Genomic DNA, 18526 nt, shown 5'->3' with positions numbered 1-18526 from the left:
TTTTTTTTATTTTTTTTGTTTACTCTATCTTTTCATGTAGATTAAGATATTTTGTGGAGTTAGAGATATTAGTATTTGTTTATTTATATATGAATATTATCCTGGGATTAGGTTTGGGAAGTCCGGGGGTGGGGGTGGGGGATTTTACTTTTTATTGTGTTTATTCATGTTTATGATTGTTTTCTTATGATGAAAATCAATAAAATTTCTTTGGAAAAAAAGAATAATATTTCCTTTTAATTATGTTTTAACGGTAGTATTTTTGTACTTTTGTATTTGTTTTTATTAGGCTGTTAGCCGCCCTGAGTCCGCAAGGAGAAGGGCGGGGTAAAAATATAATAAATAAATAAATAAATAAAATAAATAGACAGATACACTTTATCCCCTACATGGAACGTCTCCTGGGGAGCTCATTTCTTATCTGCCTGTTTTTTCTGACTTTCGGCTGCCTTAGCTAAAGCCTTCTTCACATTGCTCCACACCCTTTGGAATGAACCCACCCAATCGCTTAGAGTGCTCAAAGAGGGAGGCTCCTTTGGGCACTTTGGTATTGGCATGAACTCCACCCCTGTTGCTAACTTAAATGGAGTGAAACCAGTATTGCTGTGCACTGTGTTGTTATACACCACCTCTGCAAATAGGAACAACTCTGCCCAATTTGTTTGTTGGTAGTTGACATAGCAGCGCAGGTACTGCTCCGCTATGGTGTTAGCTTGTTCTACAGATTCATTCCTACTCAGATGAAAAGCAGAACTGAGCCTCTGAGAGGACCCAATCATCCTCACAAACTCCTTCCAGAACTTAAGAGTAAACTGAACCCCACTGTCAACTGTCCAGTAGGCATTTCCAGAAAAAGAAACTCCTGGGACATGATTTTATCAAGATTATAATACTTTACTGAAAAATCCACATTGGCACAGAAGAAAGCGAAACCAGCTCTGGGGTTGCTGCTTGGAAACATACTTAGTTAAATGATAGACTCCCTCACCCCCACCCACCATGTGTTCACATTGTCCAATAGTAATAATTTTTCTTATTATGGATACAGTCCATTTCTCCTTCGAGACCTGGCCTTGGGCTCCTTGTTGCTTAGCTACAACACCTCCTCCTGCATACCATTGTCAAGTTATGAGGAAAAGAGAAAATCTAGGTGAAAGGCGAATCAGTCTTGACACTCACGATTTGAAATGATGCATTTAGGTGTTCCATGCAGTTGGTAGATATGTTGCAAAAACATCTTTGCTAGTTTCTGGGCTGAGGGGAGGCCACTACAGGCAATGAAGTGTGCCTGTTTGAAAAACAGGTCTATTACAGTCCAAATCACAGTGCTCCCTCCACTCTCCGGTAGCTCCACTATAAAGTCCATGGCTATCTCTTCCCAGGGTCTGGTTGGGTCAGCCACTTTCTGCAGCAGTCCCGGACTCTTCCCTGATAGTCTTTTGCTGGCCTGCACAAACAGCACAGCTTCCCACATAGTTCTCAATGTCTTTCTTCATCTTTGGCTACCAGAACTGAAATTTGCGAAATGAATGTCTTCGGGAACCGAAAGTGGCCTGCCTGCTTAGCATTATGGCAGCATTGCAGGACTTGTAGTTGCAGGTGGTCTGGGACATATAATTTGTCCCCCTTCCACACCAACCTCATGGTTAGTTTTTTCCGATAAGCCACAAACCATGCATCTGTTTGCAGCTCTTGCTTCAGTTGTTATGCAAATGTATCAGTGTGTGGGGGGCTGAGCTTCCCTTTTTCTCCTGCTGTCTGGTTGTCGCTTGTGCTGCTTCCTGCCTATTAGGAATGACAGACCTCACCACCTCCTGCCAGGTGCTTTTGTATTGGGGCATGCGGGAAATTCTTCCCTCATGGGATGTATTTTAGTTCAAAATCAAATATTTTGAAATACTGTGCCCATCTGACTTGCTTAGGAGAAAGTTTGTGGGGGTTTTTCAGGGCTTCTAAGTTCTTATAATCAGTCCACACTTCAAAGGGGGCTTTGCTTTCTTCCAGGAATTGCCTCAAAGTTAGTAGCACCCACCGTACTGCCAAAGCCTCTTTCTCCCACACAGTCCACTGCAGTTCCATTTCATTTAGTTTACAAGATGTGTACATGCACAGCTATAAGTTTCCCTCCCCATTGCATTGGAGGAGGATGGCTCCCTCAGCCACGTCACTGGCATTTGCCTGGATCACAAAAGACTCTTTGGGGTTTGGGTGTTTTAGCACTGGTTCAGTGGCGAATAACCCGTTCAATCTTTCAAATGCCATTTGGCATTCCATCATCTAGTTCAAGGGCTGATTTGGCTGGGGCTTATCCCCCCCTTTTTCCAGTCTTTAACAACTCCATGATCAGCAGGGCAATCTTGGTAAAAGAGGGGATGAATTGCCTTTAAAAATTGGCAAACCCCAGGAAACTTTGCAGTTGCTTGTGGGTGTGAGGCAGTGGTTCTCAACCTTCCTAATGCCGTGACCCCACGCACCCACGTGACCACACATGACCACACGCACGACCACACGTGACCCACATGCACAACCACACATGACCCACATGCACCACACATGACCCACACGCACGACCACACGTGACCCACACGAACGCGGAAAAGGAAATAACTCCAACCAAGGAAATGGGCAGAAAGTCCTGGCGTTTCTACAAAGCAGCAGCAGCAGCAAATCAGGGTTTCCCAGTTCCTGGTTCCGAGCAGCCCGGCGCAAAGCGGCCTTTCCTCTTAGGCAGCCCTTGGAAAAATGCACTTTTTTCTGTCTTCCCCCTCCCTCCTTTCGTGGCCCCAGCGGGAAGAGGGGAGGGGAGAGCCACTTCTTCCACCAACTTCCCTCCCGTCGCAAGAGCCCGGTTCGCCAGCGATCAGAACCTGAGAGGGAACCCGTGACAAGCGCTCCCGCGGCAGCCAAACCCTTTCGCCCTCATGCACACTCACACACTCGCGACCCTGCCCTGTTTCCTCCACCCCACTGGGGAGTTCAGCTGCCCGTCTGCCCGGCTCTTCCTCCGCCCTCCGGGTGAAGGGAGCCTGCCTGCGAAGGCTTTGTGCAGGGGGATTCTCACATCGCGTCACCTCCCCGCCTCCGGCAGCTGGGCTTGGCTGGCTGGCAGCGGCTCCCCTTTTCTCAGTCCAGACACAAAGGGGAGTCGCTGCTAAACTGCCAGTCTCAGCGCTTGGCCCGTGAGCACCGTGAAGCCCGCCCTATCCTGCTGCTGCTGCTTCGCTCCACCCGCCATCTGCTGAGCTCGAGATCGCCTTCCTTCCTTCCTTCCTTCCTTCCTTCCTTTCTTTCTTTCTTTCCTCCCTCCCTCCCTCCCTCCCTCCCTCCTTCCTTACTTCCTCCCTTCTTGAGAGCGCTCTGACCCTCGCGCGCCGGTCCGACACAGCCTTTGGATGCCTGGAGCATAGAGATGGCTCTCCTGCTCGAGCTAGAGCGGCCCCCTCAGCCGGCCGAATCTCGCCGCCGTCGGTCGAGGTCTTTTCGGTTATGTTGCGGGTGAGCCGAAGAAGAGGGACCTGACAGAAGGTTCTCTGCACCCCTCCTGTACCGCCATGTTGCCAGGGAAGGAGAGGAGAGAAAAGAATGGGAGAGGGGACAGGAGAGGGGACAGGAGAGGGGGAGAAAGGGGGGTAGAAGAAAGAAAAGAAGAAAGAAAAAGAAACTCTGCTTCTTGTGCGGTGCAGCGGCAAGCAAGCCCAGGCGCTCCTGGGTGGCCATGGTAAGCAGCAGCGACGGCACAGGCCGACCACTGGCTGGGCCACCAGCTGGCCCAGCCCAAGGGAGGTAAGGCACCCGCCGGGCCCCACGCGCGCCAGCAACTCTCCCTGTGCCCGCCGCTGCTCCACTAGCCTTACCTTGGCCACCGCACGTTCGGTGCAGTGGCAGGCAGACCCAGGCACTCCTGGGTGGCCATGGCACGCGGCAGCGAGGGCGCAGAGCGACCACCGGCTGGGCCACCAGCTGGCCCAGCCCAAGGGAGGTAAGCACCCGCCGGGCCCCACGCGTGCCAGCAACCCTCCCTGCACCCGCCGCTGCTCCGCTAGCCTTACCTTGGCCACCACACATTCGGTGCAGTGGCAGGCAGACCCAGGTGCTCCTAGGCGGCCATGGCACGCGGCAGCGAGGGCGCAGGGCGACCACCGGCTGGGCCACCAGCTTGCCCAGCCCAAGGGAGGTAAGGCACCCGCTGGGCCCCACGCATGCCAGCAACCCTCCCTGCGCCTGCTGGCCTCCCACCTCCCACCCCTGGCCCTGTTTTACTTACATTTAGGAGTTGCTCAGCAGGGAGGGGTGGAAACATCCAGAAAGCTCGCCTTAGCTGCAGACAACGTGCAGCACCGTTTGCAGACTGGGACTTTTGCCGGGCTCAGCAGGGCAGAGACAGACTGGACAATTCCTATTGGCTTTCGAAAGCCAATAGAATAGAGTCTCTTGAATGGAGTCTATTCTATTGGCTTTCAAAAGCCAATAGAATAAGAGGGAGTAGCACAGCTAAGGAAAAGGGGGGGGAAAATGGCGGACTGCGTTGAAAAGGGGGAAAAATGGTGGACTGCGTTGTTTGGCGACCCCCATGAAATGGTCGTTCGACCCCAAATGGGGTCGCAACCCACAGGTTGAGAACCGCTGGTGTGAGGGGCTTGCCACTCCAAGATGGACTTCACTTTTCCCGGGTCCATCTCTATTCTCTCGCACGACACACGGTAGCCCAAATCTAGATTTGTGAAACTCACATTTTGACAGCTTGGCATACAGTTTATTATTATTATTATTTATTATTTATTGAATTTATATACCACCCTATCTCCCTTACGGGACTCAGGGCGGTGAACAGGCGATAATAAAAACCACAATAAATATACACAAGTTTCTGTTCTAAAATCAAATTAAATAACAGGCCTGCTCTAAAAGTACCCCATACAAAACCCCCACTAAAACATAATCAAACTACGCCAGGCCGGCCGCATGGAATAGATGGGCCTTCAGGGCTCGGCGAAAAAGGCACAGGTCCGCAACTGTACGTAGGTCGGGGGGTAGGTCATTCCAGAGGGCAGGAGCTGCCACAGAGAAGGTTCTCCCCCTGGGGGTCGCCAGCCGGCATTGTCTGGCCGACGGCACCCTAAGGAGGCCCTCTCTGTGGGAGCGGACTGGTCGAAGGGAGGTGTTTGGTAGGAGGCGGTCTTGCAAATACCTAGGTCCATTGCCACAGAGCGCTTTAAAGGTTGTTACTAACACCTTGAAGCGCACCCGGAAGGCCACAGGTAGCCAGTGCAGCTCGCGCAGGAGAGGTGTTACATGGGAGTATCTAGAGCAGTGGTTCTCAACCTGTGGGTCGGGACCCCATTTGGGGTCGATCGACCATTTCACGGGGGTCGCCAAGCAAGGCTGTCCGCCATTTTTTTTGTCTGCCATTTTTTCCCCTTTTCCAGCAGGTGCCTTACCTCCCTTGGGCTGGGCCAGCTGGTGGTCAGCCTGCTTCATCTCTGCCGCTTGCCAGCTACGCCTTGGCCGGCGCAGGGGGCAGAACCACGCATGTGCAGCGCTCCCGGGCAGGGAAAGTCCTCGACTTACGACCGGTTGGATAGTCCTCGACTTACAACTGGTTTAGTCCTCAACTTATGACCGGTTTAGTCCTCGACTTACGACTGGTTTAGTCTTCGACTTACGACCGGTTGGGGTCACGGCATTAAAAAGGTTGAGAACCACTGATCTAGAGTTCCACAGGATCCCCCGCGCGGCCGCATTCTGAACTAGCTGGAGCCTCCAGGTTCACCTCAAGGGGAGCCCCATGTAGAGAGCGTTGCAATAGTCCAGGCGGGAAACGAGGGCTTGAATGACCGTGTGTAGAGCGTCACGATCCAGAAAGGGGCGCAACTGGCGTATCAGGCGAACCTGATGAAAAGCCCCCCTGGCCACGGCTGTCACATGGTCGTCTAAAGACAGCCGAGTATCCAGGAGGACGCCCAGGTTGCGGGCCCTCTCCGCGGGGGCTAATGACTCGCCCCCGATAGCCAGGGATGGAGCCAACTGGCTATGTCGTGACGCCGGAAACCACAGCCACTCGGTCTTGGACGGGTTGAGTCGAAGCCTGTTCCTCCCCATCCAGACTTGCACGGCCTCCAGGCACCGGGACATCACTTCCACGGCATCGTTGGGGTGGTCTGGGGTGGAGATGTACAGCTGGGTGTCATCTGCGTACTGATGAAACTCCACCCCAAAACCACGGATGATCTCACCCAGTGGCTTCATATAAATGTTGAACAGGAGAGGCGAGAGGACCGACCCCTGTGGTACCCCACAAGTGAGGCTCCTCAAGGTTGACCTCTGCCCCCCTGCCAACACAAATTGCGTCCGGTCCGAGAGGTAGGAGGAGAACCACCATAAAACGGTGCCCCCCAACCCCAATTCCCCTAACCGATGCAACAAGATACCATGGTCGATGGTATCAAAAGCCGCTGAGAGGTCTAGCAGGACCAGGATAGAGGAACACCCTCTATCCCGAGCCCTCCAGAGATCATCAACCAATGCGACCAATGCCGTTTCTGTGCTGTGCCCAGGCCGGAAGCCGGACTGGCGCGAGTCTAGATAGACAGTTTCTTCCAGGTGCTGAGGGAGCTGTCGTGCCACCACACTCTCAACAACCTTCGCAAGAAAGCGAAGGTTGGAGACAGGCCAGTAGTTGGCCAAAGCAGCCGGGTCTAGGGAGGGCTTCTTGAGGAGGGGCCTCACCACCGCCTCTTTCAAGGCGGCCGGCAAGAACCCCTCACTCAAAGAAGCATTGATGATTCCCTGCAGCCAGCCTCATGTAACCTCCCAGGAGGCCAGTACCAGCCAGGAGGGACATGGGTCCATTAAACATGTGGTGGTGTTCAGCCATCCCAGCATCCTGTCCATGTCCTAGGGGGTCACAGGATCAAACTCTTCCCACAAAATGGACTCAAGACCTGCCACCATTGGCCCGCCTGAACTAGTCCAATCGGAGGCTAACCCGGCCCAGATCCGATCGATTTTGTCATGCAGGTAACACCCAAATTCCTCTGCCCGACCCTGCAAAGGGACATCCCAGACCCTCTGATGAAGGAGGGAACGGGACACCCTAAACAGGGCGGCAGATCAGTTACCTGCAGACGCGATAAGAGCGGAGAAATAGTTGCGTTTCGCCGCTCTTATCGCTACTAGGTAAGTCCTTAAATGGGACTTTACCAATTTCCGATCGGATTCGGAGCGGGTGGCCGTCCAATTACTTTCTAGGCATCTCTTCCGACGCTTCATCACCCTCAGCTCCTCGGAGAACCAAGGAGCCAAGGTAGACCGGCATCGGGTGAGGGGCCGCAAAGGCACGACCCGGTCCAGGGCCCCCGTGGCTGCACCATTCCAGGCGGCCACCAGGTCCTCAGTCGAGCCGCGGGTCAAGGTCTCAGGTATTGGCCCAAGCTCTGTCTGGAACCTCTCAGGGGCCATCAGGCACCTCGGGCGGAACCATTTTGTCACTTCTGGTTCCGCCTCCCCACGGTAGGGTGTAGCGGTAGGAAAGGCCAGCCGAAGGAGTGATCTGACCATGACAGGGGCTCAACAACTATTTCCCCTAAACCATGATCCCTCAACCACTGGCCGGAGGCAAAAACTAAGTCCAGTGTGTGTCCTCCGGTGTGGGTAGGGACATCTACTAATTGGGACAGGTCCATGGCCGTCATGGAGGCCATGAACTCCCGAGCCACCTCAGATGCTTCACCTAACGATGGCAGATTGAAATCCCCCATGACTAACAGTCTGGGGGTCTCAATCGCCATCTTGGCTATCACATTGAGAAGCTCGGGTAGGGCTGCTGATACATAGCGGGGAGCCAGATATACAATCAGCACGCCCTGCTGCCTGCCATGAACCCACTTCACACCTAGGGATTCACAACCGGTAGTCTGCGGCACAGTGGTCTCCCTTGGATCCAGGCCTTCCTTAATAATAACCGTCACCCCCCCACCCCAACCCTGGGCTCTCGGCTGGTGAAATGCACGGTAGCCTGGCGGGCACATTTCAACGAGGGGCACCCCCCCTCTTGGCCCAGCCAGGTCTCCATAATACCCGCCAGGTCCACCTCCCCCTCCGATACCAAATCATAAATGAGGGGGGCTTTATTAACCGTGGACCTGGCATTACACAGCATCAGCCGAAAGCCCAGGCACTGAGATCCTAAACCCCCTAGGCTGCAAGAAGAGCCATGGGGGCCGGAGCGCGCCACAGCTCGTAAACAGCGGGTGCGCCCTCCCCTAGTGTGATATGGCCCTCTGCTCTCGCCATATCTACCCCTCCCATACACAGTCTTAATGGAATTGCCCTCTATTAGGCAGACCCTCCCCCCTCCCCAATTCCAGGACCTACGCCCACCTCGCCGAGGCCTTCAGCCGGCCTGGGAGAATTAATTTCAGTTTGCCCACCCCTCTCCCTGGAACCCCCTAAAACCCGGACTAAAAATTTGATTAAAAATCCCCTTAGGTTGCGTTTTGACCACCTCTCATGATTAAAAAATCCCTCATAGAGGTGGGCCCTCGTTAATGCTGTGGGCCAGACCTGCGAGAGAGGGGACTCTCGCAGGGCATGGAGGTCAGCCGCTGAATACATCACGGGCACACAGTGACCTCCAAAGCAACCCTATATGCCTACAAAGCCCTGTCTATTATCAAGTTCAGTTCTTTTAGCTGGTGCTCTGGAATGGCCACATGCTGGGAGCAGAAGAGTTGCTGAACCTGGGTTCCAGCTAAGCAGCCGTCTTTCTCTCGAAGCCGCAAAGTGGCCTCTCTGGCTCCTTTCCAGGAACGTGATTGCTTCATCCATGAACAGAGCGCAAAAACAGCTGGTCCCATAAGCAAATTTCTGAACCTCCAGCATTCCACTCTGACGATGTTGGCAAAACTAGAGTGGAATGATGATAGACAATCTCAGGCAGTAAAAACTTACAGGGGACAATTTAGCATTCAATAGTTTTTTAGTACCTGTTGCACAAGCTTCACATGCTCGTCCATGGTTTCAGTGTAAATGAGGATATCTTCAAGATACACTAGAACCCTGTTATAAAGATGCTCATGCAGCACCTCGTTTATGAGTTGCATGAACACAGCGAGGGCTCCTTGTAGTCCAAATGGCATCACTTTGAATTGATAGCTACCAAGGAGGCAGTTGAAGGCTGTCTTCCACTCATCATCTTCCTTAATACTCACTTGGTAGTATGCCTCGCTGATGTCTAATTTCGTGAAGACTTTCCCTTTGGCTAAATGTCCTAGCATGTCTTCATGAGAGGGAGGGGGTACATATTCTCCACACACACCCCATTGATCCCATGGAAATCCACACATAATCTCAGCGACCCATCTTTCTTTTACTTAAAGAGTGCTGGTACTGCTATTTGAGATTTCGCCGCCTGAATAAACCCTCTCGCTAGGTTCCTATCAATGTAGTCCCTCAGCTCCTTCATCTCCTTCAGAGTCATGGAATACATCTTTGGCTTAGGGAATTTCGCCCCAGGCAGGATCTTGATGGCACAGTCTGTGGGATGTTGAGGGTGGAGGACATTGCATTCTTTCTTGCTGAATGTCTCCATGAGGTCTCAGTACTCCTTCGGGATGGATTTCTGTGCTCAGGGATTTTCTCCCCCCCACTTCTCAGGCTGCTCCTTTCCCTTGTTAGGGGGGCTTAGGGCCTGCTTCCTCATAATCATATGCTTTGAGGCTTTCTCCCAAGCCAGGCCCAGAATCATGTCCTCTGCCATCTTTGTGGTGACCATAAAATGAATAGTCTCTTGGTGGTCTTCCAACTCTAGCTGTATCTGCTCTGTTAGATGGGAAGTGGCCTTGCCTCCTATCAACATGCCATCAGCCTGTTTGAATTTCACAGGTTTCCTCATGTGTAATCCTAGCCTCTGCACTGCAGGTTCACTAATTAGACAACGGGAGCAGCTAGAGTCTATGAGGGTCTTTACCATCCCCCTCGCCCTTGAGCGGGATGCCTTGATGTCTACCCTAACTTCAAGGTGGTTGATAGGTCCACTCACCTTTGGGTCATCCATGCCCTTGCTCTTGCTATCATAAAGGATCATCAGTGATCTCTCTTCGGTCAGAGTTCCATCCCCTTTGCTCTCTGCTTGCGATTTCTCCTTCCCCTTCTTCAGTGGCTTCTTTGGATTCCAAGGAATCGAGGCTGTGGGAGCCGCCCAAGGGGCTGGTGCCAGGCACATCACAGTCCTGTGACCCTCCTGGCCACAGCAAAAGCACTTTATGGAGGTGCAGTCGGACAGTCCTGCAGGAACTGGGGATGCTGCTGCTGGTGGCATTCTCCCTAAAGCACACCTCTCTTGCTTTTCTTAAGCTGTGGTCTGAAGCCCCCATGGTCCTTGAACACCACCAGGTCTAATTCCACGGTGATGACTAGCTGATACCAGTCACCAAATCATTTTGGGATCCCTCAGGCCAGACACATGTGGAACAGGTTGCAGCTAAGCCCCTCTCGGAAGTATAGGGTGAAGAGCTGCTCTGGCCAGTACCTAGCCTCCCACGATCCTCCTGAAATCTCTAATGTACTCAGTCATGGGTCTACTCCCCTGCTTGACCTTCCAGACCTTTTCCTCCACTTGTTGGATCTGCACAGGGTCCCTGAATTGGGCTCTGAGACCGCAAAGAAATGAGCCCAGATCTGCCAATTTGGGGGCGCCTTTATCATGGAGAATTGTCACCCATTCTGCCACCTCCCCTTCGAGGTTGGCCACCATGACATCCACCTGGGCCTCATCATCAGGGTAATTTCTCCATGTCAGTTGAGGTGGGTCCAGACTTGATTGATGAAGAATGCCAGCTTCTCAGGGTTCCCATAAAAGGTTGCCTTCAGTGGTGGGGGTGTAGGTGGCCTTGGTGCTGGCCAGGGTCCAGGCATCCAGGCCCCACCATACGGGTACATCCATGGACAAACCTGGGGTCGGTAGTGGCCACCAATCTGCCCTCCTCAGGCTGAGGAATAGGCATCGGTGGCAGGCTACAGGTTCTTTGTCCTGGACTGGGACTGGACTGGGAGGTAGCCCTGGCTGTGGGCTAACTGCTCTCCCAGCCCCACGGCTGCTCCTCCTGTTAAGTGCCAGGGCAAAGGGGCTGGTGCTGGTGCCAGGAACAGAGCTGAGACCTTTTGGGGGACCGGCTCTCCTCCATGGACCTCTAGGCTACTAAAGCTCTGCCTCAATTGCTCCACCGACTGACTTCCACACCTTGGCAAGTAGCGCTCCCTGGGTCTGTCTCCTTTAAAGCTCCTCACTTCCACCATTCCAGCTCTCTGCCCCATTTGGGCTGATGGCAGTACAATGAGAATTCGGCTGCAGTGGCTTTCCATAACTCCTCTCACCATTTCTCCAACTCAGCTGGTTGAATGCCATTGCTCCACCTGTCCATTCCAGGGTTGGGGTCAGCTCCTTACGTTCAACTTGCTACTTAGGACATTATGAAGATGAGGTTACGAAGCAGCTTTCGGCCCCAGCTGGAGTCCCACTGGTCGATCCCAATCTGACTCCAGCCGGCTTCTCTGTTTCAGGCATCAGGAGTCTTCACTAACTCTCTGGAGGCTACCAGAGGGTGTAGGGACTCAGGACCCCTTAGTGGAATTGGAATTGTTTAGAGAGCTAGCTTAGTGTCAAGCCCAACAAAGCAAAACACCAGAGACATTGCATTCTCTAATGTATTCTTTATTAGGCATTAGCAAACTGGTATGATGGAAATAAAGCTAGCTCTGAGAAAATGGTGGGAAGCAGTTAATTAAAAGAATGAAACTTTCCCTCCCCTCTCTGACAGTTCAGCTCACATTCTCCAATATATCTTCCAGTAATTATTATGAGAAGAAACTTTAGTTTGCCAAAACAACTGTTCAATTGGCTTCTGCTCTCACATTGATAAGGAATACCTGTGGACTCAAAACTCTTCTTCCCCTCTTTCCCTCCCTCACTGTTGGCAAGCTAGAAGCATGCAGTGGCCCTAAAGACAGTTTGATAGCAGCATTCTGAAGAATATACTATTTTTTTTCCTAACCCTCTATTGAAAGGGTTTTTTTCAATTTTAGATCTGGGTTCATAATTTGTCCAACCTCACTCTTGAATTGGTGAGGGGTTAGAACTGTTGTCCTATTCTTTTCTCAAGCCATAATTTTTGGTGCTGCAAAGTTGTATCTTTACAGCTATTTTATGTTTAGTTAATGACAAAAGGAGAATCCTAAAGAACTAAGTTAATGCATGAGGATAGCAGAGTTAACAGAGACTCTACTTCAATATAATTTATCTTTCTCAATTCTTTTTAATGACTTCAGTTATGCACTCAACCAACCGTAGAGTTATTCACTCAGAGCATCAGTTATTAAAAGGAGACTGCAACAATACATGGCAGAAGTTTCAGTAGCATAACTCATAGAAAAATTAGCTATTGTCACATTCTTTATCAAAGCAGAATTAGGAAACTTTAGGAATAGGGTTCTGAACAGATGCGGCATTAGACCTTAACAGCTAGAATAGTTAGAACATTTGTGTGTGTATTGTACAATTCAATTTGAGGGTGCCTAAACTGAATGGTCTCTAATATGCTCTGAGAAATTAACCTGGTACTAGTAGTAAGCTAATGGTGAATGAATGCTGTTATGCTGAGTGAATGAAGTAGGAGAACTAATTTATTGTGTTTGTGCCCGTTGTCAGTAGAAGATAAGACCTCCCTCTGGACTGCCAGGCACCAGCCATTTAAGATTTATAGATCATTTTTAATAATCAATTAGACCAACCTTTATCTCCTTTTCTTGATGGCTTTATACTGTGGAACAAGCTTAAAACATCAAAGTTAAAATGTAAAGAAAAAATGGCTTATCATCAGAATTCATCCTTGCATTAAAATTACCAGTTACAATCAACTCAGAGTTTGGATATAGAGACAACGATTCCTTTAACTACAACTCAGCAAGGTGCCTTTATTTGTGACAGACATTTAGAGGGAAGGAAATAAACATTTGCTAATAAATAGCTGGGGCTTCCAATTTTCAGTTTGAGGGAGATGCCTTGGGCAGCCAAATTAGAATGTTGGTTTTATAGAGATTCACAGTTTGATTAGTTGAATTTAAAAAAGAACCCTGAAATAATCAGGGAACTCCCAATTCTCTTTCAGTTAGCTAGGCATATGGCTTATATACTTAAGATAAGCAGACATACTAAAACTCGTATCAGCCTTCAGAACTTTCTACTTCTGTCAAAATCACACAAATATGTTAGGTATGACATTTGAACATATGACAAACAGCGTGATGAACTAGATGACATCTGACTAACAAATCCATGTGAATCAATAAAAATAAATAGCACAATAATGATTTATAAACAAGAGATTCCAAATAGTTCCTGTATAGATGATTAATGTGAATACAACTGGTTATTAATTATGCACTTGTATTTTTATTGAATGATATAATTATGCCAAAAATATAGTTCATAGCCAACACAAATAATGATCTTGATTCAATAGAATTACAAAATGCAACGTACAATGGAGTTGAATTGTCCTGCTTTGAACTGTCCTGAGTCTCAACAAATATCCTTATCTAAAAGTTGTTGCAAAGTTTGTAAAGGTAAGATAAAAGAAAAAAACTAAAAAAATGCCTGCCATATTCATATAATTTTATCTTACAGTAGGCATTTTAAGCTTTTTAATACAATATTTACTGTTTTATTGTAATATGCTAACAGCAAACTTTTAAAAAAATACTTTCCAGTATACAATATATGTGAAATAGATGCAACACAAATTGATTCAAAAATTTCTTGAAAATGAATGCTGTTCTGTATATAATTTACTACTGAACCATTATTGTATGGTTGGCATAAAATAATTGTTCAGTTGGCATAGGTGTCAATTCCATGTGTCAGTTCTACTTCTTTAATTATTGTAAAGTTGCTGAAGAGGTAGAAATCTGATGGAATAATCTTGAAGTATCCCTTATGTGATAAGGAATATTTTTACCAAGTTTTATTTGCCAAACATTTGCATAACCATTTCATTTTTTTAAAAAAAATACAGTTCTGATTATGAAAATAGCAAGAATCATGTAATTCATGCTGAGCAACATTTTTGAGGTATCTGAGGATTTATCAGTTTCTTTAAAGTATTCTGTAAATTCTCAACATACCATTACGTTATATAGTTGGAATGGTTTACAAGAAGCAATATTAATTCTGAGTGGCACTATAGAACAATGGGTAGCTGAGCGGAGTCTGAGATATTGATTGAACACTTATGCCCTTCTTCAGATAAGGACCAATCCAGTCCTGGAAGGCAAGGTTGCTATATCTTCCTGCTAGACCGTGATGATCATGCATTAACCATGATGATGGTTATAATGATGATGGTCATGCTAGAGTAAAAGCCCTTGTATGAGGGACAAAGACAAAATGTATAAATAATTAGGGTTAGGTAAAAATCTGTTAACAATGGTCAGTGTTACAATGGCAAGTGCTTCTCCTCCTCTTGTTCTGTAGGTCTAGATCTACATTGTTTGATCTCTTATAAGGCACTTTCAGAATCTTGTGTAATCAATGATTAGGTTAAGAATCTGTAGTAAGTATAAGTTTGAAGTGATGCTTTTTCCCCTGAGAAGTCAAACGTCTACAAGAATTACCTGAAATAGGGTCCTCTTCCCTCAAATTAGTTTTATGCAGTATTTCAATCACAAATCCTCACATGTAACTCAATTGTTACCAACTTGAAGGCTCTTTTCCACTCAGATAGTGGTTATTGTCCTCCTATTGCAAGATTAGCTTTTGATTCTGTGAGAAATAGACAGGAGAATGAGGATAATATAACTAACCACAACAGTTTTCAAATAAGATGGTCAAAAAAGTTTTTCTTTTCTTTCTTTGGTTTCTATTGTCTTCCCAACTAAAACAATCTTTATCTAATCCAGGGTCTCAGTACAAATTTCAAAATATATTTCATCACTTGATTATTACTATTCCAAGGTCTTTAAACGTGAAGTCTCTAATTACTCAGAGAATTATCTTAGGGCCATAAACCTTGGCTTGACAAAAAAATCTGTAAAATCTTAGGCTCACTTAGTTATATGCAACAGAGCTTATAGGGAAGGTGGCAGTGGTGGAATTCAAACATGTGAACAACTGGTTCTCTGTGTGAATGCTGCTTCCAGAAGTCCATTCTGGGCCTGGGCAACAAAAAATTAGGTGCCGGTTCTGCCGTAGTGGTGTGAACTGGCTGAATCCCACCACTGGAAGGCGGTCCCTTTCTTCAGGATGAACTTTACAACTTAAAGATATCAAGTCTTAATGAAATTAATAAAACAACAAATGGAAATGGAAAAATGATGCAAACTGTAAAAGAAAAAAAAAATCCTCTGCTATTCTAGCACAGACGGAAGCCAGGATGCACCATATAATTCCTCTTCCTAGATGAATGGGTATTTAAATGTCCTTTATGATGCTGGTTTAAATGAATTTGCCCCTCCAAATTAACTACGAATTCTCTTCTTTTTTTCATAGATCTTCAGTTTCAAGTTCAGAAATTTCTAATTCCCAAACTTAAAACCAGCTAAAAATGGGAAGGCAGCTATTGGACATCTGATTTCTACACAATTAATAAAAGCTAACAAGTAGTGTTGATTTCCATATTAGTCTCTCTCTTTAGACAGACTGATCACTCTAAACAGATGCCCAAACACTAGTACTGTTTTGTTATTGTCCCAATCTTTAAGAAAAGTGATAAATCTGATCCTGCTAATTTCTTTCCAATCAGCTTGTTAAGCATTATTAATGAACCTTATGCTAAATATCTGAATGACATATGCTCTGATTGGTGAGAACATGAGCAAAACGTGATTAGACCGAGTGAGCAGAACTATCAACAGCAGATTAATGTATTTGAAACTATTTGTTAGGGGAAAAAGCCCTAATTCTTGAGATTTCTATGTAGATTTAAAGGTATCTTTTCATTCAGCCTTAAAGGAGAGATTGGAATGGACAGTACTAAATACATCTATAGGGTGCCATATATTAAACTAATCACAATTTCTGTGAAGCCATGCAAATAAAACTATATAAAATACAATATCAGGCATAAGCATAATATGAATTATAAAATAAAATTGGAAACAGTGATAGATTCTTGTTTTGAAGAGAAAAAAGAAAATAAAGAATAAATGTCAGTAAAAGCATTGTAAGGAAAAGAAACTAGAAATTAATTAAAATAAAACAGAAGTTTTGTATTTATAAAATGTGTTAAATGTACTTTTAAAAGTAGATTTTCTTAGTAAGACTTTATTTTTTATGTTGAAATATGTTTCCTGTGTTAGCAATAAGAAGTACCATTGTATAGAAATAAGACATTTGTATGAATTAAGACTAATTCAGTTTAAGTGATCCAGAGGAAAGAAACAATACTTTTAAAAGAAATGTCTATTCTTTGATTTAAAAAAATGTAAATCAAGGTTGACATCAAGATCAAGGCAATAGCCTAAGGCTAGGTCTGGCTGATTATATTATTGTTGATATAGAGTTTGGGAGCTTTTCTTATCTATGTAATTATTCATGACCGTTGATGTACCTTTTCTATAATTCTTGGCCAATATATTGTTGACCTCTTGGTGAAGTTTGGATGGGAGCCCAGGACTCATTGTTAGAGGGAATTCTAATAAAGAAACATTCATTTTCATTGCTTTGGTTCATGTTTAGTGGATCACTATGTTTCTACACTGTCACTCAGTTAGAATTTGTTTGTTTGTTTATTTTTAGACCACGACTTTTGCTCTGAAGGACATAAGTGTTTAGAAAATTCTTTTTGCAGAAATGTTGAAGAAAAGGCAGTTTGTAGCTGCCGAGATGGTTTCCGAGCTCTTCGAGATGACAGTGTATACTGTGAAGGTAAATTCTTATAAAACATGGTCACATTGGCAACAAAAATTAGTTTGGAATATTGCATGAAGTATAATTAATTCATAGCTTGCCCAAGTGATGGGGTCATCAGAAAATTTAATTTAAAGCTTATTAATCAAATGAAATAATTGTATCTCAAATTAAAGTTTAACTTCTTTAAAAAGTTTGATTTGTGTCAAAACAATAAGTTAATATGATTGAGTACTTGATTTATAAGTAATATATTAACACAGTAAGTGTTGATTTTGTTCCATTAATCAGATTTCAGATAAATTATTTTTTATATATCAGGCCATTTTAATACGTTTTTGAGCTGTTGCATCATTGTAATTAAACCATTTTGATTGTCCTTAAAATCATAGCATTCAAAGTAAACAAAAGGACGGAGGTCTCAGGATTTTATAATATGCATAATTTTAATAACAGCATTACATTTGGAAGATTGTTTACAAATATTGCTAGTTATGAATGTGCTAACTCATTACATGGTTGGTTCATGGAATATACACACACACATACATAGTATGTGTGTGTGTATGTGTCTCTGTGTGTATAGAATGCATTGCAGTAGTCAAGATGGGAGCTGACTAGGGTGTGAGTGACTGTGAGCAGGGATTGTTGGTTCAGAAAAGGGCATAACTGGCGCACAAACTGCAGTTGTGCATAGGCCACCTGGAGTTTTCAGTCTAGGAGAAACCCCAGATTATGCACTGGGTCTGTCTTGGGCAGTGCAACCCCATCCATATATATGTAGTGCTAACCCCCACAGAAGCCTCTCGTATCCTATCCCCTTCTCTCCTTCAGGCTTGCCCCATAGAAGCCTCTCCCATTCTATTCCCTTCTCTCCCTCAGGCTTACCCCACAGAAACCTGGGCCTCAGACGAGTCCCAACTCCTCTCTGCCCTCTCGCTGAATTCTCCTCCAGGCACCTCCCTGCTGCCTCTTCAGCTCATCCCACCCCCGCTACACACTCCCCCCACCCAAAATCCTTTGGTCCCCCAAAGAGTGAGGAGCACTCACCAAGAGTCTGGGGTATCAGGAGATGGATCAGAATTTCATCTAGCAGTGAGTACTGCCTCTTCTGTGCTGTGGCCCAAAGCATCATATGTCAGTCTTCTAAGGAGATTTATCACTCGTTTTCGTCTCTGTACTTTGAGTTCAGCTGTATAGAATGACTTCTAGCACCCAAAAGTCTCAGGGGCTGGAGGCCCAATCTCTGGTTCTGGCTGTTGCAAGGAATGTGGAGGAATGTGGAGGTTCTGGCTGTTGCAAGGAATGTGGAATGTGCCTTCCTCCAGAGGCACCTCCAACCCAGGGGTCTCTAGAGTTGACAACATTTTCTCCAGTTCTGACAGCTGCTTAGGCTGCTCGTCAGCCTTCCACTCGGGGTTTTTAAGGACTTCTCCCTGTCCCTGAGCTTTAGGTACAAACTCAGGGGCATCTGGCCTGAGCTGCTCAGGCCCCATCTCAGTGCCTGATGCGGGGGGAGCTGTTGCAATATTTTCCAATGACCACAACCAGTTCATACAGCCCTCTTCCTCATCATTTAATTTAATTTAATTTAATACATTGACTTATATGCCGCCCTTCTCCCCA

General features: G+C 46.6%; 1 protein-coding gene across 1 annotated transcript in view; it reads left to right on the top strand.

Moving 5' to 3' along the window:
* The window catches only part of NELL2 (neural EGFL like 2), a 164369-nt gene that overhangs the window by 141970 nt on the left and 3873 nt on the right, over positions 1-18526 (top strand). Inside the window, exons 11-12 of the mRNA XM_015816908.1 lie at positions 13518-13620; positions 16842-16918. Of these exons, the coding sequence (XP_015672394.1) occupies positions 13518-13620; positions 16842-16918 (180 nt within the window). The remainder of the gene's footprint in view (positions 1-13517; positions 13621-16841; positions 16919-18526) is intronic.

This window comes from Protobothrops mucrosquamatus, unplaced genomic scaffold (genome assembly GCF_001527695.2).
Source record: "Protobothrops mucrosquamatus isolate PMUCROS unplaced genomic scaffold, P.Mucros_1.0 scaffold526, whole genome shotgun sequence".
In the NCBI taxonomy this organism is placed as follows: Eukaryota; Metazoa; Chordata; class Lepidosauria; order Squamata; family Viperidae; genus Protobothrops; species Protobothrops mucrosquamatus.
The sequence above is the reverse complement of the archived record's forward strand: the minus strand, read 5'-3'. Positions and strand labels throughout refer to the sequence as shown.